General features: G+C 42.0%; 1 protein-coding gene across 1 annotated transcript in view; it reads left to right on the top strand.

Moving 5' to 3' along the window:
- The window catches only part of NEK11 (NIMA related kinase 11), a 385800-nt gene extending 364987 nt beyond the window's left edge, over window positions 1-20813 (top strand). The window contains exon 15 of the mRNA XM_082258375.1: window positions 20362-20813. Within this exon, the coding sequence (XP_082114501.1) occupies window positions 20362-20569 (208 nt within the window). The 3' untranslated portion in view covers window positions 20570-20813. The remainder of the gene's footprint in view (window positions 1-20361) is intronic.
- The last annotated feature ends 5699 nt before the right edge of the window (window positions 20814-26512 follow it).

Raw genomic sequence — 26512 nt, forward strand, 5'->3', positions numbered from 1 at the left:
TAAGGTTCAAAGTTTATTTGTAGGTAAATAATGCTGTTATACTGAATTAAAGAGCAACACAATACTGCCATCTTTGCTGACTGCTACTAATTGAAGTCTTAGGTTTAAAAGTAATTTTCAATCTATATATAGATATATTAATAATATTAAAAATGGTGTTACCAGATTTAATCTTTACCTAGATACATGATGGAGATTGGATGGACATGCATATTAGATGAGAGTATGGATAAATTATTATTATGTTTTTATGATAGTCTTAAATGGAGAAATCATCATTTCATTTTAATATACTGGTCAACCAAGAGGTGTCACCCAATGACCTCACCAGTTAATGAATAAGATGTCCCAACCAATGGGGATAATGTTACTCCCTCTGGGTTTAACTTATGGTAATTTTAATAGTCCTTTGTTCAATACCATATAAAAAGGAGAACCCAGGTGTAACACATGACATTACACATACAACACACACGCTACTACAGCCATGCATAGACTCATCTATACAGACTCCATTTTGCTCCATCATGTATCTGAAACTTGGAAGGATGCCAAACGAAACTCCTCCTTACCTGGCCACCATTTTGGGAAGGCAGCCATCTTAAGGACTCTGGTAACGACCATTCTAAGCTAGCAGCCATTTTAAATATGGTAAATATGCCTTGCTGTTTATTTGATTAATATTCAATATCGTTTATGTACTTAAATGTTTTACATTTCATATTTAAGGGTAATGAGATTACAGTCCCAGCCGTATTAACCATATGTAGATTTTTCTCTAAGAGCTGATTTTTGTTTTTTATACATTTTTATTAATATCAGATTTAGCGCATTATTAGCGTATTAGTCTCACGTATTGCCTGGCCTATTCTCGCTCCATCTGCAGTGGTGCTTGCTTTATTTTTACTTTCATTATTGAGCTACAAATCACATTGCATTCATTGTTTGAAGTTTGTATTTTATGTAAGGTTATCTTTTTGTGTCATTCAAATCTGATCATTTATTGTGAATACATGTCTTGTGAATAAATATTCTTATATATTCCCTACTGTAGACTGTTTTCACTAAGATTGGTTTATTCTTTTAAAAAGAAATTAATCGATAAAAAGAATTTGCTACATATTGATTTGTGGAAATAAGTTGAGATTCTCCTACCTCACAGATCTTTGCCAATTGACATAAATAGACACTGTTATATTCAGAGCAGTATAAATATTCTGACAATAGTATATAAAAATAATGAAATAATATATGTTTTTGTACGCTATTGTTAAAGAAACGGTGACAATAATCCTTGAAAAAGGATTGTAAAAAGCCGAAATGCGTAGGACACGCATCAGGAATTATGTCTGATCAAACTTCCAAGCCCCACAGCATGGAGGGACAGAGACAGATATTCCTATAAACAGTCACCTTATGACACTTGTCACAATATTTCTAGCTTTCTAGCACTCATTCACTTGGGTCTATAACCCATCACAATGAATATGTATAAACATCTCTTATGTTTGATGTAAACTAATTTCTTTTCTATAAAATACAAATTAAATTTTTTATACCTTGTATACAATTCACTTGCCTCAAAAGTCTCACCCTAACTTGGCTCGAGGTATCAACCCGATATATGCTGACTTTTAATAAACACACACTCATCTGTCCCACGGTCCAGCAATGCGGCCAGCCGGGAGCCTCCGATCCCTCTCTCTTCTCCCTGCGGCACTGGCATCCCTAGTGTGGGTATTGCACGTCCTCAGTGGATAGGCAATCTTCCGGGACCTGTGATGTGGCCCAAAAGATTGCAGGGAGGCAGGGGGAGAGGAGAACTTCTGCTCGAGCCGCCTAGGAGGCCCGAGCCGAAGGTAGAGCGGGTACCTGTCAATTAACAAAATGCGAAGTGAACAAACTGAAGACAAATCTAAATCAAATCAATATTTTGTGTGACCACCCTTTGGCTTCAAACCAGCATCAATTCTTACACTTTCTACACTTGCACAAAATCAGGGATTTGACATAGTCAAGTATATGATTAATCAATTATACCAAGCAGGGGCTATTGATCATCAATTTCATGTGTAGATTGATACATCTCATTATTTGAAACTGAACCAGCTGTGTAGGAGGCCTAAAACTAGGTGAGGAACAGCCAAATTCTGTAACTTAGGTGAGGTTGTGGAAGAGAGTTTCACGTCACAGGTCATACACCGTGGCAAGGCTGAGCACAGCAACAAGACACAAGGTAGTTATGCTGCATCAGCAAGGTCTCTTTCAGACAAATATTTCAAAGCAGACTGGGGTATGTGTTCCAGCACAAAGAAGCAGGCAACATTGAGGACTGTATAAACAATGAAGCAGATAAAGGACACATCATGCTTACTTCTCTTCAACATCAGAAGATGTCCAGCAGTGCCATCAGCACAGAACAGGCAGAAAACAGTGGAACCCAGGTACTCCCATCTACTGTCTAGAAAAGTCTGTCCAGAAGTGGTCTTCATGGAAGAATTGTGGCCAAAAATTCATACTCTGACATGGAAACAAGGCTAGGTGACTCAACTATGCATAAAAACATAGGAACTGGTGTGCAGAAAAATGCAGCAGGTGCTCTGGACTGATGAATCAAAATGTTAAATATCTGGATGTAGCACGAGGCAGTTTGTTTGCATAGGGCTGGAGAGCAGTACAATAATTAGTGTCTGCGGGCAAAAGTAAAGCATTATGGAAGTACCTTGCAAGTTTGCAGCTGCTTTTCTGCAAATTAAGTTGGAGATTTGGTCAGGATCAATGGTGTCCACAATGCGGACAAATACAGGAACATATTTATTCATTATGCCATACCATCAGGGATCTAAATATAGTTATGACTAAGGCCCTATAGGTTGAAATGCGTCAACTGATCATATCAGCTGTTGTGTTCTGTGGTTCCTGAATTAAGATCAAGATTTTTTAAGAGCAACTACTGGTGTGCGGATCATCTTTCTACATACCATCAGGGAGGCATGTAATTGGCCCCATATTTTTTTCTGCAACAGAACAACAACCCCAAACATACAACCAATGTCATTAGCAACTATTTTCAGCATAAAGAAGAACAAGAAGTCCTGGAAGTGAAAGTTTGGCCCCCACAGAGTGCTGATCTCAACATCATGGAGTCTGTCGGGGATTTCATGAAAAGACAGAAGGATTTGAGGCAGCCTACATCATGTAGAGAAGATCTGTGGTTGGTTCTCCAAGATGTTTGGAATGATCTATCTGCATACTGCCTATCTGCCTAGTGCCTTCAAAAACTGTGTGCAAGTATACCTAGAAGAATTGACGCCATTTTGAAGGCAAAGAGGGTCACACCAAATATTAATTTGTTTTGGATTTTTATTATGTTCATTTTATTTACGTTTTGTTATTTGATAAAAAATAAACTATTAACACTTCTATTTCTGAAAGCATTCTTAATTTAGAGCATTTTTTCACATCTGCCTAAAATATTTGCACAGTAATATGTATTGAGAAATTGTAACATATTTGTAATGAAATTTCAATATGGTAACTATAAATGAGCACTAACAAACAGTTAAACCACACTGTACACAAACCACAAAAAAGATTACATAAAAGAGGGATTATTTGTGAATAGTCCTACAGCTTTTGAGCTCTGGCATATCCTTTTTGGTTCATATGAACAAGGTCCTTCCAGCCTAAATATCCCTTGATAGCTACCACCAAAATGGCAGCTGTTCATACCCATAACACCTGCTTCGATGTTGGCTGCCTATAAGCCTGTGTGTCTCTTGGCACTGATTAACTGTCAGAATTGTAATTTCTGTGTGCATATTAAACATTTTCCTTTGAGGTCATAGCTTAATTACTAGCTTTGAAAGTGACTTTAAAGGAAAACATATTATAGCAACTGTTCTTTTTTTTTTTTTTTTTAGTAAAAAGATCACAAGTGTTGTTTTTTAACTCAAAGGGAAATGATTATGTGTTTTCTAAACATTTTTTGTTTTGTCAATAAACTATATGAGTTATTAAAGAATAATATTTTAAATGTGTTGCATATTTAAATTTGCTTCTTATGTAATTTTTGAACATTTAAAGTACATACAACTAAAACTTTTTTTTTTTTTTTTTTTGAAAGGGTGGGGAAGGATTAAAACCCCTGTCAGGTTCTTACTGATACCCGGGGCTTCATCAGGGAGATTCAGAGGTAGAATCTTGGTCAAATTCAGTTTCTTTTTGTATTCCCTTTGCTAAGATTTTCTATTCCTTTTAATTCAACCACTTGCCGACCGCCGCACGACTATATACTGCGGCAGTCAGCCCCCTACAGGCAAAGCGACGTATCAGTACATCGCTCGCTCCCGTCGCTCTGGGGCGCACTCCCGCGCGCCCCCGGCCCCGCTGATCATCTGATTGGGTTCAGAACCGATCAGTCATCAGGTCCAGGCCAATGATTTTTGGCCTGGACCTGTTGATCGGTCCTGCCCAATCAGATACTGACCTGTGCCTTTGTCATGTAAACACAGGCACAGAAAAGACCCGCTCTCCCCTCCCCAAATCCTTTTTGGATTCATCGAGAGAAGAGAGCGGATCTAAACTGTGAGTACTGCACCAGCACACCCACACACACGTAGATAGGCACATTTAACCCCCGATCGCCCCCCCAGTGAACACCTACACCCCCTTTCACAACACACACTGTATACAGTATATAGCATTTTCCTATATACCCGTATAAGTGTGACTTGTGACCAGGTTTAGCGCTTGCGGCCCTTCCTTTTATACTTAGGATAACCGACACCTCCCCAATAAAGATTTAACCCCCTGATCCCCCTGATCCCCCCCTGATCACCCCCAGTTAACCCTTTCCCCCTGTCACATTGCACACTAGTATACAGGTAATATAGTGGTTTACTGTATTTTGTATTAGTGTGATTGTGACTTGAGTTAGCGCTAGCGAGTTCATTTATGTTCCAAGGAGGTTTAGGGTTCCCACCCCCCAATAAAGATTTAACCCCCTGATCACTCCCAGTTAACACCTACACCCCTGTCACAACACACACTGCATACAGTATATAGCAGTTTCCTATATACCTGTATCAGTGTGACTTGTGACCAGGTTTAGTGCTTGCAGCCATTCCTTTTAGGGTTAGGATACCCGCCACCCCCTTAATGAAGATTTAACCCCCTGATCACCCCAAGTTAACCCCTTCCCCCCCTGTCACATTGCACACTATACACAGGTAATATAGTGTTTTTTTGTATATCTGTGATAGTGTGATTGTAACTTCAGTTAGCGCTAGCGAGTAAATTTCTGTCCCAAGTAGGTTTAGGGTCCCCGCCACCCCCCCCCCAATAAAGAGAAACCTCCTGATCCCCCCTGATCGCCCCCAGTTAACCCCTTCATTGCCCTGTCACAGTGTCACTTTTATAGTGTACAGTTTTTTTTCTGATCACTATTATTAGTGTCACAGGTGACATTAGTTAGTGTTAGCGTCAGTCTAAGATCCTCGGTGCATAGTTAGAAATAATCCCTTGATTACCACATACACATACATACACACAAATACACCTCCATTATTAGTATAGTGTTTGAACAGATCAATATCTGATCTGATCAGAACTATACTAGCGTCCCCAATAGTTTAGGGTTCCCCAAACATGATGTTTGCATGGTCACCACTGATTTCTGCCAGCACCTGCGTTTAGCCCCTCCACCCACTCCACCCCACCCCACCCCGGCAAGTGTAGTAATCAATAGATTACTGTCACTTACAAAAAAACACAAAACACACAAAACCACTGTGTTAGCAGAGTCAGGCCTGATCCCTGCTAGCATTAGCAGTTTTTTTGGTAGCGGTTGAAATAGTCCTTGACAACCAGGTGCTTTTTTTACCTGTGAGTCACACTACTGTACCGGTAAATTTAGTTGCTAAAATTACCAAACTGTGGTACAGTAGTGCAGAAGCTTACAGTATACTGACCATATCAGATGAGAGCAATGGGGAAGCCTCACTGGCAGAATCAGGGTCTGTATATGAACCTGAAGAGAGCAGCAGCTCCCTGACAGACAGCTCTGACGACGGATGGGTCCCTGTTAGAACCAGGCGTACCCGACCCCATTCTGGAGTTGCTGAGGTGCAGAGATCGCAGCGTGCTTGTATGGAGCAGAGTGTCGGTACTAGTGTCGGTACTAGTGCCTCTCAGCCTTCCGGTGGCCTGGCGAGCACCAGCGGCCTAGTACACCCTGGACCTAGTACAACCAGCACTGCAGTAACACTTGGTGACGTGGTCCCATAAGTGCAGTTGAATCTGGTGCGGTGGCTAGCACAAGTAGTGCCCTGCAGCCACCGCATATTCATAGACAGGCCCGTAGAGCCCATAGTGCCCTTCCTGATGCACTGGCATATCCTGATTGGCAATAGGGTTGATCGAACGGTTCGGGTCGGCCATCGGTTCGACCCGAACATTGGCTGTTCGAGGTTTGGCCGAATTTAGAACTTTTTGCTGAAAAAGTTCGGGATTCGGCAACCAAAACCGACCAAAATGCAATGGTTCAGGAAATGGGCTTTAAAAGCCTGTGATTGGACCAGAACCATCAGTAAAAGCCAATTGAGGGGGCAGGAGAATTCTAGGAATGTGATTGGGGTGACTAGGGGGTCCAGAGGCCAATCATTAGTGAATACGCCCCCCCAGTATATAAGATAGCCCCCAAATTCCATAACAATGCCAAATTCCTAGCATTGTTATACAGGGACATGGAAGAGAGTGGAAGCAGTTCTGTGACTTCTGTTACAAAGTGTCATTTAGCAATTTTTAGTGTGAGGAAAGGGATATCTAGTGTAGTTAGGGTGCTATTTTCCACTATAGTTTAATTAGCTTTAATTATTCAGTTTCTGTAGGGAAAGTGTTAAGTGTAAGGGGACCGTAGTGTAGTGTAGGGTTAACTGACTGTGACTGCTATGGCAGGGTGACAAAACCCTTCCATATCAGGGTGACCGTGTCAGAGACTCAATACCCTGCGCAGGCGCTGTTAGGAATGCTTCCTGAGCACACTGATGTGCTGTCATGAGTCTCCTAAAGGGTTAACCTAGAGCAGACTAATTGCTGTAATTGGCAAACAGGCTGCCTTATTTAAACAGCCCAGCAGCACTGCACTTTGCTGTGTTGTCTTCAGCTCTCCTGTATCCTGTGCCTGTTATATCTGCTGTTCCTGTTTACCTGACCCGGCTTTTCTTTGGATTCTGATTACCTGCTGCCCGCCCTGATCTTGGCTTGTCCTGACTATCCTCCTGTCTCGTCCTGATCTGTTTACCTGCTACCGGCTGTTGGTCCTGGATCTGTTCCTGGCTCTCCCAGGGAATCCGGGGGGCCGCGACCTGGTGTTAGCAAGCAGCCAAATCCATCCCCACCTTCTGGGGCCCTGGTGAAGACCGGCTTACACTTAGACTCCGCGCCTCTGGTGAACCTGTGCCACGCCAGTTACCCGGTAAGCCACTCCTCTTACGTCAGGCTCTGCCACGTTACCCCGTGACAGTACAACACAGCCAAGACTGAGCCTGCTAGAGGAGCCTCTCCTATGGATGACATCTGCCAGCACCTTGCGGCCCTTACCCAAGCCGTTAAGTCCCTGCAAGAGGGCTATACCCAGCTGGAGGGGCGTGTTCAGTCCCTGACCCCCTCCACGGATCCTACAGTTTCTGCTGCTTCCATGGCTCCCTCCGGTCCGACCGTGGTGATGCTGCCTCCTGAGCCAAGGGTCCCTACGCCGGAAAGGTTTTCTGGGGATCGGAGCAAGTTTAGAGCCTTCCGCAATGCCTGCGAGCTGTACTTCTCCCTGCAACCCCGAACCTTCTCCTTGGAAGCAACCAAAGTGGGGTTCATCATATCCCTGCTTCAAGGTGAACCTCAGTCCTGGGCTCACCGCCTGCTTGAAGAGCGCAATGACCAGCTGGACTCCATGACGACTTTCTTTAACGCAATGGCGCAGTTATACGAAGACCCGCAGCGCACTGCTACCGCAGAAACCGCGCTTACTTCACTTCAACAGGGCCGTAGAGCCGTAGAGGATTACGTCACTGACTTCAGGCATTGGAGTACGGACACTCACTGGAACGACGCAGCCTTGCGACATCAGTTCCGCTTGGGTCTTTCAGAAAACTTGAAAGATGAACTGGCCCGAGTGGGTATACCCGAGACCTTGGAGGCATTAATCACCCTGGCCATACAGATAGACCGCCGGCTCCGTGAACGTAGAGCAGAGAGGTCCACGCAGCAGACCCGCCCAGTCTGGATGTTGCCACAGGTTCCTAATCCCGTCCACACCTTCTCCTCTGGTGCCCGTTCCAGCAACACTGCTCCGCTTATTTCTGAATCGGATACGTCGGAGCCGATGCAACTTGGGCTTATGCGTCCTTCCTTATCAACAGAAGAACGCTCACGACGATGTCAGAACAACCTGTGCCTGTACTGCGGAGAGGCCGGACACTTTGTACGCTCATGCCCAGCAAAGATGCGTAAGCGTCTTTCTATATCCCCCTCAAGTTATCCAGTCTCTGTCAACAATACCACTCACCTGGCTCTCTCTATCTCATTTCAGCTCCCAGAAGGCCCGATCCCGGTCACCGCTATTATTGATTCCGGGGCATGCAGCTGCTTCATTGATCTTACCTTTGCTGCCCATCAACGCATCCCACTTCGACCCAAGTCGCAGGGACTCTCCATCTTCCTAGCAGATGGGTCCCACATCAAGTCTGGGCCAGTTACCCAAGAAACCCCTCCATTGCCTGTGGCCACTCTCGAAGGGCACAAGGAGTTGTTATGCCTGGATGCCATCTCTTCTCCCTTGTTTCCCGTTATTCTGGGGTTACCCTGGTTGCAGGCGCACAACCCGCAGATTAATTGGACTTCTGGAGACGTCAAGTTCCAGTCCCCTTACTGCCAGAATCATTGCCTGCCAGTACGCCATAGTGCTCCTAGCACCCTACTCTGTATGGACGCTGATAAGGAGATACGTTCCTCTGTCCCAGTATCTTATCACGAATACTTGGATGTCTTCAGTAAACAGGGGGCTGAGACCTTACCCCCCCACCGCCCCTATGATTGTCCAATTGAATTGCTTCCGGGGGCCGAGATCCCTTTCGGACGTATCTTTCCTTTATCGGAACGAGAATTGGGTACCCTTAAAGACTATGTGACGGAGAATCTAGAGAAGGGATTCATCCGACCCTCTACTTCTCCGGCAGGAGCTGGGATCTTTTTTGTGGAGAAAAAAGACCATTCACTTCGGCCATGTGTGGACTACCGTGAGTTAAATAAAATTACGGTCAAAAACCGGTACCCCCTACCCTTGATTCCTGAACTTTTCCAGAGACTAAGAACCGCCTCTGTATTCACCAAACTGGACCTACGGGGAGCCTACAATTTGGTCCGTATTAGGGAGGGGGATGAATGGAAGACAGCATTCCGCACCCGATTCGGGCATTATGAATATTTGGTGATGCCTTTCGGGCTCTGCAATGCCCCGGCCACCTTCCAGCACTTCGTCAACGACATCTTCAGAGACTATCTGGACATCTTTGTTATTGTCTACCTGGACGATATCTTGGTCTTCTCTTCCTCCCTGGCCCAGCACCGAGAACACGTTAAAAAGGTACTCCACCGACTCCGGCTACACAGGCTCTACGCAAAACCCGAGAAATGCGAATTTGAACAGCAGAGTATCCAATTCCTCGGGTTAATAATCTCCTCTGAAGGGGTCAAAATGGACCCTCAGAAGGTCTCCGCCATCCTGGATTGGCCCGCACCGGTGGATAAAAAGGGGATTCAGCGTTTTATAGGATTCGCAAATTTCTACAGGAAATTTATCAAGGTGTTCTCTTCCATCATCGCCCCTATTACCCTGCTCACCAAACAAGGTACCCGCTTCCACTGGTCTCCCGAGGCGCAAGTCGCATTTACAGCCCTGAAGGAGCTGTTTACTTCTGCTCCTATCCTCAGCCACCCGGATCCCGCCCTGCCTTACATCCTTGAAGTTGACGCCTCGGAAATCGCAGTAGGAGCAGTCATCTCCCAGCGTCAAGGTCTCAAGGACCTGATTCATCCGGTAGCTTTCTTCTCCCGTAAGCTTTCTCCTGCGGAGAGGAACTATGATGTAGGGGATCGGGAGCTCCTTGCCATCAAGACCGCCCTGGAGGAGTGGAGGTATCTATTGGAAGGGGCGGCACATCCCATACTCATCTACACGGATCATAAAAACCTGGAGTATTTGAGGACGGCCAAACGCCTGAGACCTCGCCAAGCAAGATGGGCACTTTTTTTTTCCAGATTTACGTTCCATATAACGTACCGACCGGGTTCCAAGAATACGAAACCCGATGCTCTCTCTCGAATGTACGACAGTTCTAAAGAAACCATTGTACCTGACACCATCTTAACCCAAGGTAACTTTCTGCTATTACAGTCTGACCTTCTTACCGCTCTGAGACAAGCCACAGTAAATGCTCCCCATCCTGCTGGAACTATACTGGTACCCAGAAATGGACTGCTATGGAGAGGGGATCAAATTTTCGTTCCAGAAAGTGCTCGTGTGTCCATCCTAGGACTGTGTCATGACCACCCGATGGCTGGTCACTTCGGGATCCATAAGACCCTGGATCTTGTGCAGCGCACGTTCTGGTGGCCCGACTTGGAGAAGTGTTGTAAACAATATGTTTCCTCCTGTACTGTTTGCACACGAAGCAAGGCAACCCGAAATAAGGCATGGGGCCTGCTCAGACCACTACCAGTCCCTGACAGACCATGGAAGATGATTGCCATGGATTTCATTGTGGAACTTCCTCCATCAGACGGTTATTCTGCAATCTTCGTGGTAGTAGACCGTCTGTCGAAAATGGCTCACTTCATACCACTAAGAGGTACACCCTCCACGCTTGAGACGGCACAGGTCTTCATCAGAGAAATTGTAAGACTTCACGGGGTCCCAATGAACATTGTGTCGGATAGAGGTGTCCAATTTACTTCTCGCTTCTGGAGAGCGTTATGTGATTCACTGAAAATCAAGCTGTCAATGTCCTCCGCATACCATCCCCAGACTAACGGGCAGACTGAGAGGACCAACCAGACCCTCGAGCAATATATCCGATGCTTCACCACCTTTGTTCAAGATAACTGGGTCTCGCTACTTCCATCAGCAGAGTTCGCATACAATAACGCCAAACACTCGGCTACAGGTCAGTCCCCATTCTATGCCAACTACGGGTTTCACCCATCTTTCTTGCCCTGCTTTATTCCTGAATCTACAGTGCCAGCAGTCCGGGATATCTTGGAGTTCCTTAAGGAGAACAACAAAATCTTACAGGATGCCATGACCAAGGCTCAGACCTCCAATAAAGAGTTCTTTGACAAAAGAAGGAGAGGCGAGTTGGTTCTCCAGCCCGGCAACCTGGTATGGTTAGCCACCACCAATCTCCGATTAGCATGCCCTTCCAAAAAACTGGCACCCAAGTTTATTGGCCCATTCCCTGTGAGGAGAAAATTAAATGAGGTATCTTACGAATTGACGCTTCCCGATTCCCTCAAGATCCATCCAGTCTTCCATGTTTCACTCTTGAAACCTGCAGTACCTGACTCCTTTCCTGGTAGAAGTTCAGAACCACCTGCTCCTGTCACCATCAACGGGGACGAAGAATTTGAGGTGGAGGCCATCCTAGACTGCAGAAGGCGGAGGAACCAGCTACAATACCTGGTTAAGTGGAGGGGCTACGGCCCCGAAGAAAATTCCTGGGAACCGGTACAGAATTTCCATGCCCAGGACTTAATCCGGAATTTCTTCCGCAACCATCCCCACAAAAGGAACCTTTTGGGCACCCGGAGGTTGCCCTTAAGGGGGGGGGCAATGTCAGAGACTCAATACCCTGCGCAGGCGCTGTTAGGAATGCTTCCTGAGCACACTGATGTGCTGTCATGAGTCTCCTAAAGGGTTAACCTAGAGCAGACTAATTGCTGTAATTGGCAAACAGGCTGCCTTATTTAAACAGCCCAGCAGCACTGCACTTTGCTGTGTTGTCTTCAGCTCTCCTGTATCCTGTGCCTGTTATATCTGCTTTTCCTGTTTACCTGACCCGGCTTTTCTTTGGATTCTGATTACCTGCTGCCCGCCCTGATCTTGGCTTGTCCTGACTATCCTCCTGTCTCGTCCTGATCTGTTTACCTGCTACCGGCTATTGGTCCTGGATCTGTTCCTGGCTCTCCCAGGGAATCCGGGGGGCCGCGACCTGGTGTTAGCAAGCAGCCAAATCCATCCCCACCTTCTGGGGCCCTGGTGAAGACCGGCTTACACTTAGACTCCGCGCCTCTGGTGAACCTGTGCCACGCCAGTTACCCGGTAAGCCACTCCTCTTACGTCAGGCTCTGCCACGTTACCCCGTGACAGACCGCTATACAGAAAAGATTGTTTCTCTTGTGTCACATTCAGTTTACTAATATGGCTTCTCACCTGTGAGCATTCTTTTTGCTGCAGGCATTTATAGGGCTTTTTTGAGGAGATGTTTGGAGTCAGGCATGACATCTGAACATCTGTGTAGGTGTATATATACATACACCCATGTCTGTATATATACACATACACATATATAGGTGTGAAAGTAGCAGAAACATATGCTTGCACTAATTAAATAATTAACAGGCATATGGCTCCGCTCCTATAACACCTATATGTGTGTATGTGTATAAATATATACAAGTGTGTGTGTATACAGTGGGTACGAAAAGTATTCAGACCCCCTTAAATTTTTCACTCTTTGTTATATTGCAGCCATTTGCTAAAATCATTTAAGTTCATTCTTCTTCCTCATGAATGTACACACAGCTCCCCATATTGACGGAAAAACACAGAATTGTTGACATTGTTGCAGATTTATTAAAAAAGAAAAACTGAAATATCACATGGTCCTAAGTATTCAGACCCTTTGCTGTGACACTCATATATTTAACTCAGGTGCTTTCCATTTCTTCTGATCATCCTTGAGATGGTTCTACACCTTCATTTGAGTCCAGCTGTGTTTGATTATACTGATTGGACTTGATTAGGAAAGCCACACACCTGTCTATATAAGACCTTCCAGATCACAATGCATGTCAGAGCAAATGAGAATCATGAGGTCAAAGGAACTGCCTGAAGAGCTCAGAGACAGAATTGTGGCAAGGCACAGATCTGGCCAAGGTTACAAAAAGATTCCTGCTGCACTTAAGGTTCCTAAGAGCACAGTGGCCTCCATAATCCTCAAATGGAAGACGTTTGGGACAACCAGAACCCTTCCTAGAGCTGGCTGTCCAACTGAGCTATCGGGGGAGAAGAGCCTTGGTGAGAGAGGTAAAGAAGAACCCAAAGATCACTGTGGCTGAGCTCCAGAGATGCAGTCAGGAGATGGGAGAAAGTTGTAGAAAGTCAACCATCACTGCAGCCCTACACCAGTCGGGGCTTTATGGCAGAGTGGCCCGACGGAAGCCTCTCCTCAGTGTAAGACACATGAAAGCCTGCATGGAGTTTGCTAAAAAAACACCTGAAGGACTCCAAGATGGTGAGAAATAAGATTCTCTGGTCTGATGAGACCAAAATAGAACTTTTTGGCCTCAATTCTAAGCGGTATGTGTGGAGAAAACCAGGCACTGCTCATCACCTGTCCAATACAGTCCCAACAGTGCAGCATGGTGGTGGCAGCATCATGCTGTGGGGGTGTTTTTCAGCTGCAGGGACAGGACGACTGGTTGCAATCCAGAGTGCTCTGGACCTCAGACTGGGCCGAAGGTTTACCTTCCAACAAGACAATGACCCTAAGCACACAGCTAAAATAACGAAGGAGTGGCTTCACAACAACTCCGTGACTGTTCTTGAATGGCCCAGCCAGAGCCCTGACTTAAACCCAATTGAGCATCTCTGGAGGAATGGCAGAGGATCCCCAAATCCAGGTGTGAAAGACTTGTTGCATCTTTCCCAAAAAGACTCCTGACTGTATTAGATCAAAAGGGGGCTTCTACTAAATACTGAGCAAAGGGTCTGAATACTTAGGACCATGTGATATTTCAGTTTTTCTTTTTTAATAAATCTGCAACAATGTCAACAATTCTGTGTTTTTCTGTCAGTATGGGGTGCTATGTGTACATTCATGAGGAAGAAGAATGAACCTAAATGATTTTAGCAAATGGCTGCAATATAACAAAGAGTGAAAAATTTAAGGGGGTCTGAATACTTTTCATACCCACTGATATATAACCCTATACAGAAGTTCAGATGTTTTGCCTGCCTCCAAAGACTCAAAAAAAATGCCCAAAAAAATGCCTGCGCCAAAAAAAAAAAAATGCCCAGGTGTGTTCTTGCAGGCGGTTTTTTTGGGCATTTTTTGGGGGTCTTTGGAGGGAGGCTAAAGATCTGAACTTCTGTATAGGGTTATATATATATATATATATACACACACACACTTGTATGTATTTATACACATACACACATATAGGTGTTATAGGAGCGGAGCCATATTAGTGTGAATTAGCGCAAGCATAGATTTCTGCTATTTTCACACCTATATGTGTATGTGTATATATACATACATGGGTGTATATACCCCTACACAGAAGTTCAGATGTTTTGCCTGCCTCCAAAGACCCCAAAAAAATGCCCAAAAAAACGCCAGCTGCAAAAACACACCTGGGCCTTTGTACTATACAGGGCGTCAGGATGAACCGGATCCTTCCGATAATTGCAGGAAGAGATCATCAATGCCTACTTGTACCCAGGAGGTATTCCTGCCCAACTTCCCCTTCCAGATGCAGTGAGCTGGCTGCATGAGAGGCATTTTTCACATCCTCCCGAGTACCCCTACCCAAAGATGCCCCCAAAGAAGATGTCGTGTCTGTAGCAGGCGCGGATTTAGGCGTGACACCCGTTATTATTGTCCGACCTGTCCTGACCAACCTGGTCTCTGCAGTGATAATATATCCATAACATCTAACCCTAGGGTGAATGAGTTGACAAATAAAAAACGAAGCCTTAAAAAACATAAGGAGAAAATAATATGCACCCATACAATACTGAGAGGTGTATACACAAATGCCAGGAGCCTAGCTAACAAAATGCAAGAACTGGAGTTGCTGTTACACGAGGAGGATCTACAAAAGGTATCACACAGTGCATTTCAATGGGCAATAAATATAGAAGAGCGAAGGTTAAACCTGGATGGCTAAACTGTAATGTAAAAAGTCTTATTAAAGAGAAAAAAATGGTCTTTAAAAAATATAAAGGAGACGAGTCATTGTCAGCATTTCAACACTGTAATTAATGCAATAAGAAGTATAAGAACGCAATCAGGGTGGCTAAAACAGATCCATAGAGGATAGTAAAAAAAAATCCCAACATTTGTTTTAGATATATTAAAATTACAAAAGTGAGGTCAGAGCACATTGGCTGCATAAAAGATGACAAAGGGAGGATGGTTACAGATGACACAGAGAAGGCAACTGGATAGAGGTCTGAGGTAAATTATTTCTTCTCCCCAGTTTTTACACAGGAAACTAGGGTTATACCTACCATGACTGTATTGTTAGTAACACGTTACAGGGTGTACCCTTGTAGCTAACAGAATCTGGTGTCCAGAAAAGACTAAAAAAGCTTAACACAAATAAATCACCAGGACTGGATGGCTTACACCCAGGAGACCTCAAAGAACTTAGTCAGGTTATAGCCAGGCCAATATTTCTATCTTTATGGACATATATTAACAGGAATGGTACCAGCTCATTGGAGAAAAGCCCATGTGGTACCAATATTCAAAAAAGGGCAGAGACATATACCTGGAAACTACAGGCCAATCAGCCTAACATAAATAGTATGTAAACTATTGGAGGGGATGATAAGGGACTATATCCAAGAATTTGCTGATGAAAAAAGTATCATTAGCAGTAATCAGCATGAGTTTACGAAGGGTTGTTCCTGCCAGACCAATCTGTTGACATTCTACAAGGAAGTGAGCTGCCATCTAGATAGGGGAAGGCCTGTGGATGTGTTGTATCTGGATTTTGCAAAAGCATTCGATACAGTTCCCCATAAACGCTTAATCTATGAACTGAGGTCTGTAGGCATGGATCATAGAGGTTTTTTTTCATGGATAAAAAACTGGTTACAGGGATGTGCCAAAGGGTGGTGATTAAAAAAAGGTGTACTCAGACTGGTCTGGAGTGGTAAGTGGGGTGCCCCAAGGCTCTGTCCTGGGACCAATTCAGTTTAACTTATTCATAAATTATATAGAGGTTGGTGTAAATAGCTCCATCTCAGTTTTTGCAGACGACACAAAAATAAGCAGGGCAATAATCAGAAATTTTACAGTAAGATCTGAATAAAATAATAGGATGGGCACTTCATGGCAAATGAGGTTTAATGTTGAAAAATGTAAAATGATGCACTTGGGCGCTAAAAATATAAACACAAACTACTCACTAGGGGGAGAACTTCTAGGGGAATCAAGGATGAAGAAAGGTCTGGGGGTCCTGGTAGAACACAGCCTGAGCAATAGCAGGCAATGTCAAGCTGCAGCAAGCAAAGCCAGCAGACTATTAACTTGCATAAAAAAGGGAATTTACTCCAGAGATAAAACGATAATCCTGCCACTTTATAAAACTCTTGTTCAGCCACATCTAGAGTATTCCTTTCAATTCTGGTCAACAGTCCTCAAGAAGGATGTGCTGGAGCTAGAGAGAGTCCAGAGAAGGGAAACTAAATGAATAAGTGGACTGAAGGACCTCAATTATGAGAAATGACTACAAGCACAAAATCTATTCTCCCTGGACACATAAACCTACACAGGTTGAACTGGATGGACTATTGTCTTTATTCAACCTTACCTACTATGAAACTAAAGTTTATTTTTTTGCAGACACATCAGTACTTGCTTACCTAATAATTAAAAGCATTAAAGAAGAACTTTTGTCAAAAACATATTTTTTTTATATAATTGGGAATCTCAAAACCTTCTGCTGTCTGCATACCCATTATGCAAATTTTACCTACCGGTAATTTTGTTTTTTGACAAAAGAACCAAAAGGAAATAGAATATCTTCAGCAGGGACAAGGACAACAATAAACACATTATATCGTGAGTTTGTGAGGGTGCGCTGTTAGTGTGATCTGTGGTTAAAGCCGCTACCTGTATTCAGTGCCTGAATGTGTATAAATGATGTGTTTAAAGGAGGTGCGCTAAAACAACAAAAAAAATATCCAACAATGTTTGACAACATAGGAATAAAATATAATAGGTGGGAATGTGCAAAATAAAGTCCAATTTCTCTTTAAGTGTCCATGCTTGATCAAACAAATAAGTGCTCGACAACAAAGAAAAATCTCCAACTTCAGTGCAATAACGCCCACCACCAGGTGAAATTCCTCCTTACCAGACGGAAAATAAGGTGTGCACGAATTAAACAATATATTTCACTGCAAACGTGGATAAATCACTCTCCGCGTGAACCACCCAGAATGGTCTCTTACCAGAAGTGATATAAAAGAACGCAGAGTAGCGGATTCAAAGATGCCCTTCCACTTCCTCTGTGTATATAATACACCGGGTTGCCTTTTCAGTCAGCCACTGGAAAGCAATCTGGTTCCAAGGATCTCATCAATGCTTCCTTCACCTTTGACCTATGTCTCTGTTGCCAGTTCCAGCAATGTCTCCTCCTTAGAGGAGGAAGTAGCGAGGAGACATTGCTGGAACTGGCAACAGAGACATAGGTCAAAGGTGAAGGAAGCATTGATGAGATCCTTGGAACCAGATTGCTTTCCAGTGGCTGACTGAAAAGGCAACCCGGTGTATTATATACACAGAGGAAGTGGAAGGGGATCTTTGAATCCGCTACTCTGCGCTCTTTTATATCACTTCTGGTAAGAGACCATTCTGGGTGGTTCACGCGGAGAGTGATTTATCCACGTTTGCAGTGAAATATATTGTTTAATTCGTGCACACCTTATTTTCCGTCTGGTAAGGAGGAATTTCACCTGGTGGTGGGCGTTATTGCACTGAAGTTGGAGATTTTTCTTTGTTGTCGAGCACTTATTTGTTTGATCAAGCATGGACACTTAAAGAGAAATTGGACTTTATTTTGCACATTCCCACCTATTATATTTTATTCCTATGTTGTCAAACATTGTTGGATATATTTTTTGTTGTTTTAGCGCACCTCCTTTAAACACATCAATAAACACATTATAACTAGTACAGTAGGGAAGGGTTAGGACCTATGTCATATTTCTATTGCTGTCGGTGTTGGTGAGGTTCCCCTGCTTCCAGCTGTGTCAGAAGGATAGGAAGTAGGTGGAAATAACCTCTTCAGGGTCAAAGGCAGCAAGCATGTAGATCTGACAAAGCTCCTAAGCCTTTTGCGCCCTGTCAAGAACTAAACACATTTAATTGGTGTTCTACTTTAAGTTTTTAGTGCTTTGCTTTTAAATGTACCAAAAACGTATCTGCTTTGCTATTGAATATTGGGTGGTATAGGTCTACCCCTGGGTATGATATGATTTCCTTGCTCTTGTGAATAGCTGATGCTGTTCCAAGATCCACCATTCAAAATTCTGTAAACCAATTACTGCATTGTGAAATGACAATTTTTCTATAGTGATTAAACTACAGTCAATTTACTTTGCTATGTCTTAAGCCTCTAACAACCTGAGTTTCACAATACAATATACAGTAGGTCTAATATGCTGGAATTCTGTCTGCATTATCGTGTCTTTTCATAGGTTTGAAGTTCTTTTTGATTTATAAAATTAGTGCTGGCCTTCCGGCATCCTTTGAGAATTACCTGTATGATGATTTGATTTTAAGTATATAGGTTTAGCGAAACTGAATTTACTTTTTGCTGTAACTCATCAAATGAATCACAGCTGCCAAGTATTCTTGGCTGGTGTAGTAACTGCAGTTACTTGGTGGAAAGGAACATAATTTGCCTAAGGTATGCTTTGGGCAGAACAATATTTCCAAGAGTTTTACCAGCTTAGTCCTGATAAATGTGAATTATGTTGGTACTTGCAGCAGCTTCTAACATCTAGTAAACAATTTCAAAAATTCAAATAATTGTAATGATATGCACATTGAGATACATCATACACTTTATTGGGGCATATATACTTTTTTCTGACACTCCCAGGGGAAACAGAAAATAGATTTTCATTCAGTTAGCTGCACTGGTAATTTAGGCTGCACCATTTATACAATTTTTTATTGCACCATTTCTAGGGAAAACAATTGCTTTAATGCATACTTTAAAAGATATCTTTCCAATGGCTATATTTATGCCCCTGGAGATGTGTAGTGCAGCAACAGGACACTGGAAGCTCTATTATCTCTGGCTTGATCTGTTCTAGCTGCCTAGCTCAGAGGTCATGGGCTTTCCTTGCCTCCCTATGCATACATCTGGACACTCATTTCTTTGTAGAAAGGCAGTGCATTGTGCTAAATAGATCCTCCTAATGGTAATAATGAAGAAACCATGCCACTGCCTGATCTCTTTTCTTCTCTCCTTACTATTACTGAGCACCACCACAATACTGAGGTCCAAGCTTATCACAGTTCCTGCTGTAAGCTCTGCTTGCTCATCAACTCACAAAACATTACAGGCAGTTTCTTATTTATTTTTAGGCCTTAAAGTAAATATATATATATATATATATATATATATATATTTTTTTCATGTGCATTTGCTTATTGTAAACCCTTAATTTGGGGTATCTATCTTACCAGGCATACTGGCATCCTCTGAACAAGATGGCCACAAGTGAGCAAGTTTTCTGTTTCAAAAACCAAAATGGCCTCTTACATGCAGATGCCTGCAAACCAGTCTGTATGTGAGCATGAGGTGGGTGCTTCAAAAAGGGAGGTCCAATAATGGGTTTATTGTTTTAACACAGTTTCAACACTGATTGGAATTTTTCCCTGGACCACCAGTGCATCAAGAAGAGGGTATGGTCAACTGGGATCTCCATATGAACATTTATGGGAACACCACAATGACATCATCATGCAGTGCAGAAAATTACATCATGTTGGCCCCAATCCTGGGCCTAAGTAGGTTATGAAATTGATTATTAACCATCTTCAATAACAAAACAGGGCCATCTGAAGTGTTTACACCTTACAGGAGTTGCATCTCTTTAGCTTCCCTTTAAATTTTTACATTATTTTCCTCCTCTATGATAAATTGATATGAACACGATTAATACATGGTTGGTCAAAGAATCTGAAAGTCTTTTAGGGATTTTGCTGCTGTGTTTTATTTATTTACAGCTAGAAATGTATGTTTTATTTACTGCTTCATATTCTTCATGTTTTCTAGGTCAGCTGTGCAAAGTTTGGGAGAGAGAGCATTTGAAAAGGTTTATAATTATCTCAAGTATGCCCGAAAAAATAACATCAGTGAGAAAGAGGTGAAGCAGCATCTGGAGACTCTTGTTTCCAGGTCGAATGACTGTTTTGTAGTAGACCAGATCCTATACTTTGAAGAAGAGCTTTTCGCTGCATCATCAGGGCTCGTCAAAGCCTGATGTTACTCATCCCTGGAGGAATACTGAGACATCCACAGGCATGTGCTACCAATATTTAGCTCAACAGGCTACAGATTGTATGGCAGATTACAGCTGCTCGTCTTCTGCTGCCAAGTATTTTCAGCACACTAGAGAGAGAAGTATATGATAAACTTCTGAATCATTGCTTTAATTACATCAGTATTAGATACAATTCAAACATTGTAATAGTGAAACGGTGAAGCCTTGACATTGTATGATGTTATGTATTTTAATCTGTTTCTTTTTTATTTTTGGTGTTTTTTTATTGGGGAGTTATAGTGAAAAAACATCAGGCTAGGAAGTTAATAGGACATATTTCAAATGTTAAATGCATTTTCCTCTTTGGGGCTGTTACTATCAGTATCAAAAGGTACCGTTTTGATTAAAACATAATACCCAATAGCACAATAAGCACTTCCAAAATGTGCTATTGAATATGTTTTGATTATTGTGCCTGGCTCTAATTCATTTTGGTTACTTTTAACAGTGGCATTAGAAACTGGAAACATGGGGATCAATCAAAAAACATTGATGGGGGCACAAATGTTAAAATCTTGGCAGAAGTATTTTTGATTTACAGCTGCAGTACATAGTGCAAAAGGTCTACCTAAATCTTTATAAATTGAATGGATTTTTTTAGATAGAGAATCGCTATATGTAGTTAGCAGACCAAATGGAGATTATAAAAAGAGTGTACAGATTGTAAAGTGTCTGACCAGCTTTATTATTTACAAAAGCCAGAACATAAGGTCAATACACAGGTAATTTTTTCAGGGACAAAATTGATCATAAAGCAACAAAAAATAATTACTCTATGTTGTCATTGTTTTATGCAACTATCATGATTTCATGGTGCTCAGATGTTGTTTCCAGGCACTTGCACTTGAACAATATCTATATGCTAAAAAAATGAATTCAGCTGCTCCAGATGGGTAGAGGAGGCTACAATTCAGGTAAACAGCATCTAGCATGGAGTGCACGCCCTGTCACTGCTGCAGAAACATGTAGAAGAAAATGAGGATGGCTGCACTACTATAGATGATGCAATTTAATTTATTCAGGAGACAAATAAAAGCAAAAAACACACAATGGTGTACAGACAGGGGGGAAATAAGGTGACTCATTTCACACCACTAGCATGCTTTGTCAAAACCATGCAAGACACAGCCAGCTGTCTTGCAGCTGTGTCCTGCATGGTTTTGACAAAGCACGCCAGTCGTGTGAAACACGTCACCTTACTTCCCCCTGCCTGTACACCATTGTGTGTTTTTTGGTTTTATTTTTCTCCTTAATAAATTCAATTGCATTGTCTATGGGAGTGCAGCCATCCTTCACTTTTAGCTAAATATCTATATGATGTAATTACCTTTTAAAGCAAACCTATACATTGCCCATCCAAGACAAAGCACAGGCTTACTTAACTGCTGCCTTTCCCTTGCTTCACATGCTCACCATTTTTGATCTGACCATTCCATTCAGCCAGAAGGTTAAGACAGGAAGCCTTCTGTAGGTTAAGACTTGGAATTTACATAGGATTGAGGGCTCTCTTCCCCCAAAATCCTAAGAAAAGTTTTTGTCTTTGGGACTTTGCTAAATGATGCTGCATAAAGTAATTTACAAAATGTTAAAGTACAAAATGTATTTCATAATGCTTAAAAAACAGACCAGATTCAATGTTGGTTGAATAATCATAAAACGTATATCAACAGTGTACATACATATAGCTAATATTGATATATATAGACATAAACCCAAAAGCATTTGATTCCCAATTTGTGGGAGCTGTAATCTCTAAGCCTTTCCTGGGACATCTCCAACTTCCTCAGCAGACAGCCAAAATTGGATTTTGTGTACACACATCAGTTGATAGATTACAAATGGGACTATGTAGTAAGCATCAAAGGTTAAAAAAGTAACACCAGTGATCCAAGCACTGTGAAAGGATCTCCACAGCTGAGGTTCTCCCTGGGAGCTGATGGCGGCAGGTGTGCTCGGGGACCAGGGCATACAGTTAGGGCAAAGGTATGCTACGCCTAATAAGGAAACAGCCAAAACACGACTGACATGTAAGGCAACACCACAGGGTAGCTGCTGGGACAAAAAGGAAGGCTTTCTTCCCCCACTGTGTGAAAGCACTTTGCCAATCATCCATCACCATCTCTGTCAAGGAGGAGGAAGGGGAGTGAGTCTAGTGATCTTTCTTACTCAGAAGTACTTGACATTTCTTTACTCCCAGTGCTGCTGAATTGAGTGGTGGAGGAGCAACGTAAAAGTATGTGTTCCTTGGGAGGGGGTAAAGTAGGCAAGCAGGTCAGCACAGGTTTGGTTCTACTAGAACCTACGGCTGTGTGAAAGCCAGTTTCATCATTTTTTCCTCATTTCCCATTGATTGTTATTTCTAGGACAGGAAGGGTAAATATCCCCAGTGGAAAGACATAAAACAATGAATAAAACATAGGTATAAACTTATAACCTTTCACCAAACTACTCAAACTGCTGTCTTTGTCCCAATTGGACACATTTTCCAGTGGTCACTGGGACCAGAAGTGAGGGGAAACCTCCCCAGTTGGGACACAGTGATACAAATCTAACAGAGATTTTAACAAAGTCTTGAAAGCCCATAACAACTTGACTGCAGTGTCACTTTTATGTGGTACTTTTTATGAAATGTTAAACATTTTACAAATAATACTGCAGCATTTTCTGTTAAATGGTTTTGTATGTCTATCTGCTTTCTTAAAGGTATAGGTAAAACAATATATTTTCATTACACATTGGTAAGGTTTTGTTTATTAAAATAGGTTGATCACTGGTATTCAGTACCATTAAACTGACTGCAACATAGACTGCTTGAGGGTAGTTAGAATGTTGGATTTTTTTTTTTTTTTTTTGCTTTGAAATACTTTTTTACAAGAATACTGGCTGTCATTGTAAGAGTGACTCCACCTAAAATTGAGAGAAAAAAATTGAATATTGCACCAATTTTCTAAAAAATCTGAATGATGTCTTTTCCTGCCTTCTTCTAAATGTGAATTTCTGTACATGATGGTGTTGGGTGTTTACAGTTTTTGTTTCTTAGATGTATTGCATACTGCAAACAGTATATAAAGATGGTAATAGATTACAGAGAAAAAAATATATATGGAAGAAAAGTATCATGCATTTTTCTAAAATATTACTTACCATTGTATGGGTGTTCTTTTATTCACAGTTAATAAATAAGATGAAGACTACTGAAACAAAATGTTACACATTAAATGCTGTATAAGGTATTTTTAATTTGTTGAAAATGTATGACATCCTACCAAGGGTGTCTGGAATCTATGGGTAACAAGAATAAAAAAACACAACAAGAGCGCCGCTCTCCCACCTAGAATTAATTGGTATTCAAAGTGAGGTATGGGCAGCTGTAAGGCACCAATGATAGCTAGTATCTCAATAACAGCGCAAATTGACCCTAGTAAATTAAACAAAACAACTTAAAAAAAAAATGTAATTAACAAACAAAAAATACAAATACATTGTAGTTTATTGAATATATAAATAAATGATAGTATATGGCACAAAGTCTTTGTAGTATGGAATTCTTTGGATGCAAACATCTTGAAACAGGGTAATGCACAGTCTCTGCATTAAAGAAAGCCTAATGTGCCACTGTATATATCATGCAAAGCTTATATGTGTCACAGAGACAGAGAAAGTAATGAATCTTACATCTTTGTACAGGATATAATCTATCTCTGCCCCATCCAGTGTGCACCACTCCCATCGATTCCTTCAGGAAGAGGTGGGGCCACATACAATTTTCGCTCAGTCTCTGAATCCAGAGTCCTTTTTAGATTGGCTTGAGTGATGATTGCCTCATGGTAGAGAGAGTTCCATCCAAGGAAGGTTTCTACTGTACCCCCTTTGTCCTAGCCAGTACAGTTTCTACACTAAATCCTTGTATACAGAGAACAGCTGAGGTTTCTGTTCCATGCAGTGGTACAAACTGGTGTCAGCTCTCTCCTCACCTTCCAGCTCAGCCGAACCAATGGAACTATGGGTGAAACATTGCTCTGGTCTCTTCCCTCTGCAACTTATATCTAAATTAGACATACTTGGTTACATATTAATGACCTCATTTGTCAGCATCAGAGAGAATAATAATCTGTGATGCCCATAAGCCCCAGTCTATTTCCACCTGTCATTTTTCCAGTCCATGTTTGAAATTGAGGAGATGAATGCAACTGGCCACTATAGGCACATAAATAGATCTTATTCCAGACTCCATTAAAATGAGGACCACTGTCTTTTGCTCTATTTCCTCTGTACCATATATTGAATTAGAAATGGTTGGCTACATATCATTGGCTTAATTTATCAGCATTATATTTCTCTACTACCCACACAAGCAATCACTGCAAGCACGTACAATTTTGAAATTGAGAGGGAGATTTCAGCTGGCTGCTATAGGTTACATAGAACTTTTGTGGGACAACGTGATAAATGAGGCCCAGTGTCCTCTGTGTATCCTTTTCAGTGATACTGACATTTCTTTAAAAGGAGAATAATAAGTGGGAGAATAATGGGCCTAAGGCAAAGATCTTATTTGATCTCATTAGTGAAATCCAGATCGGGTTTTCTCAGGAGAACGGAAAATTTACATCTTCAGTGTGCTCCATTTTTTTAGTCTAATATTAATGTTAAAATATAGTCTGCATATTTCTATTACATCATTAACATTTCTCAAAAACTCATCAAAAATAGGAAATGTTTTGTTACAACAGTGTTTCCAAAAATGTCCTGGATCATTAAAGTGAACCAATTAGTAATTTTATGAATTTATGATAAGTCCCAATATAGGGCAGCAATATCTCCTCAAATCAGCCCCACCAACCCCACACACACATACACTGCTTATAGTGGATATACTGGATATATTGATTATTTTATTTAGGAGAAATACCTTGAGAGTTATACCTAATTGCACTGTTCTGTGGTAGCAAGCATCAGGTTTACACCTTTCTTGCCCTAAAATGTGTGTGGGCATTTGATGTCATTACCTACAATACAGGACTAGCTGTGGGTGCTGCTCTTGCATTGTACAAGTTGACGCCAAAGAGCCAAGTAAAGTAACCAATTCTCACTATTTGGAGCCCACTAAACACACAGTACATCCTGTATATGCAGGACCTGAGGGTAACTGTTTATTTATTGAGACAAAAGGGAGTTCCATCTAAAAAGCAGTCCATGAGCTCCAGTCAAGTGACAGTGCCTAAATTGAGAGGAAAGATCCTGTGAAAAAACATGTTTTCAGACTACCGTGGCGGGTATAAGCATTTTATTAGTCTCCTCTTCATCAATGAGCAGGCAGAATCTAATACTATAACTTTGTAACTAGTCACAAGATGAGTGGTTTCAGTAGAGGGCTGAGCTGTGTAAAGCTGGATACACACTATACAACTTTTGTTATTAGATTTCCTTTAGATTTACCTTCAACTATGTAGTGCAAGCGCCTGCCTCATTGCATACAAATTGAAAGTGTTTAGGTTTGACCTCATATTATATGGTTTTGGTAAGTCTAAAGGAAAAAATCTAAAGAAAATTGTATAGTGTGTATCCAGCTTTAGACTTGTAGACACCGAACCTGGAAAAAAACTGACCATACTAGAACCAGGATTTACATCATTGTGAAACCAAGTAGAAGTATTTTATTCCAGGAAGTAGCCATGGACCCTCGATGATTCCTACAAATAATATAATGCCAGTCTTCTAGGGAGAAAGGGGGATGAAGGCATTGTCAGGAGGCATGCCTTATCAATCTAAGTACCAGCCGGTAATATGTTGTTATTATTACCAAGCCATTTTTACATTTTTAGTGCTGTGATCATTTTACTGGCAATTACTTGGTCATGCAACCTTCTATCCACATTAATGTTA

The sequence above is a fragment of the Pelophylax lessonae genome (assembly GCF_965119305.1).
Source record: "Pelophylax lessonae genome assembly, chromosome: 5".
Lineage (NCBI taxonomy): Eukaryota > Metazoa > Chordata > Amphibia > Anura > Ranidae > Pelophylax > Pelophylax lessonae.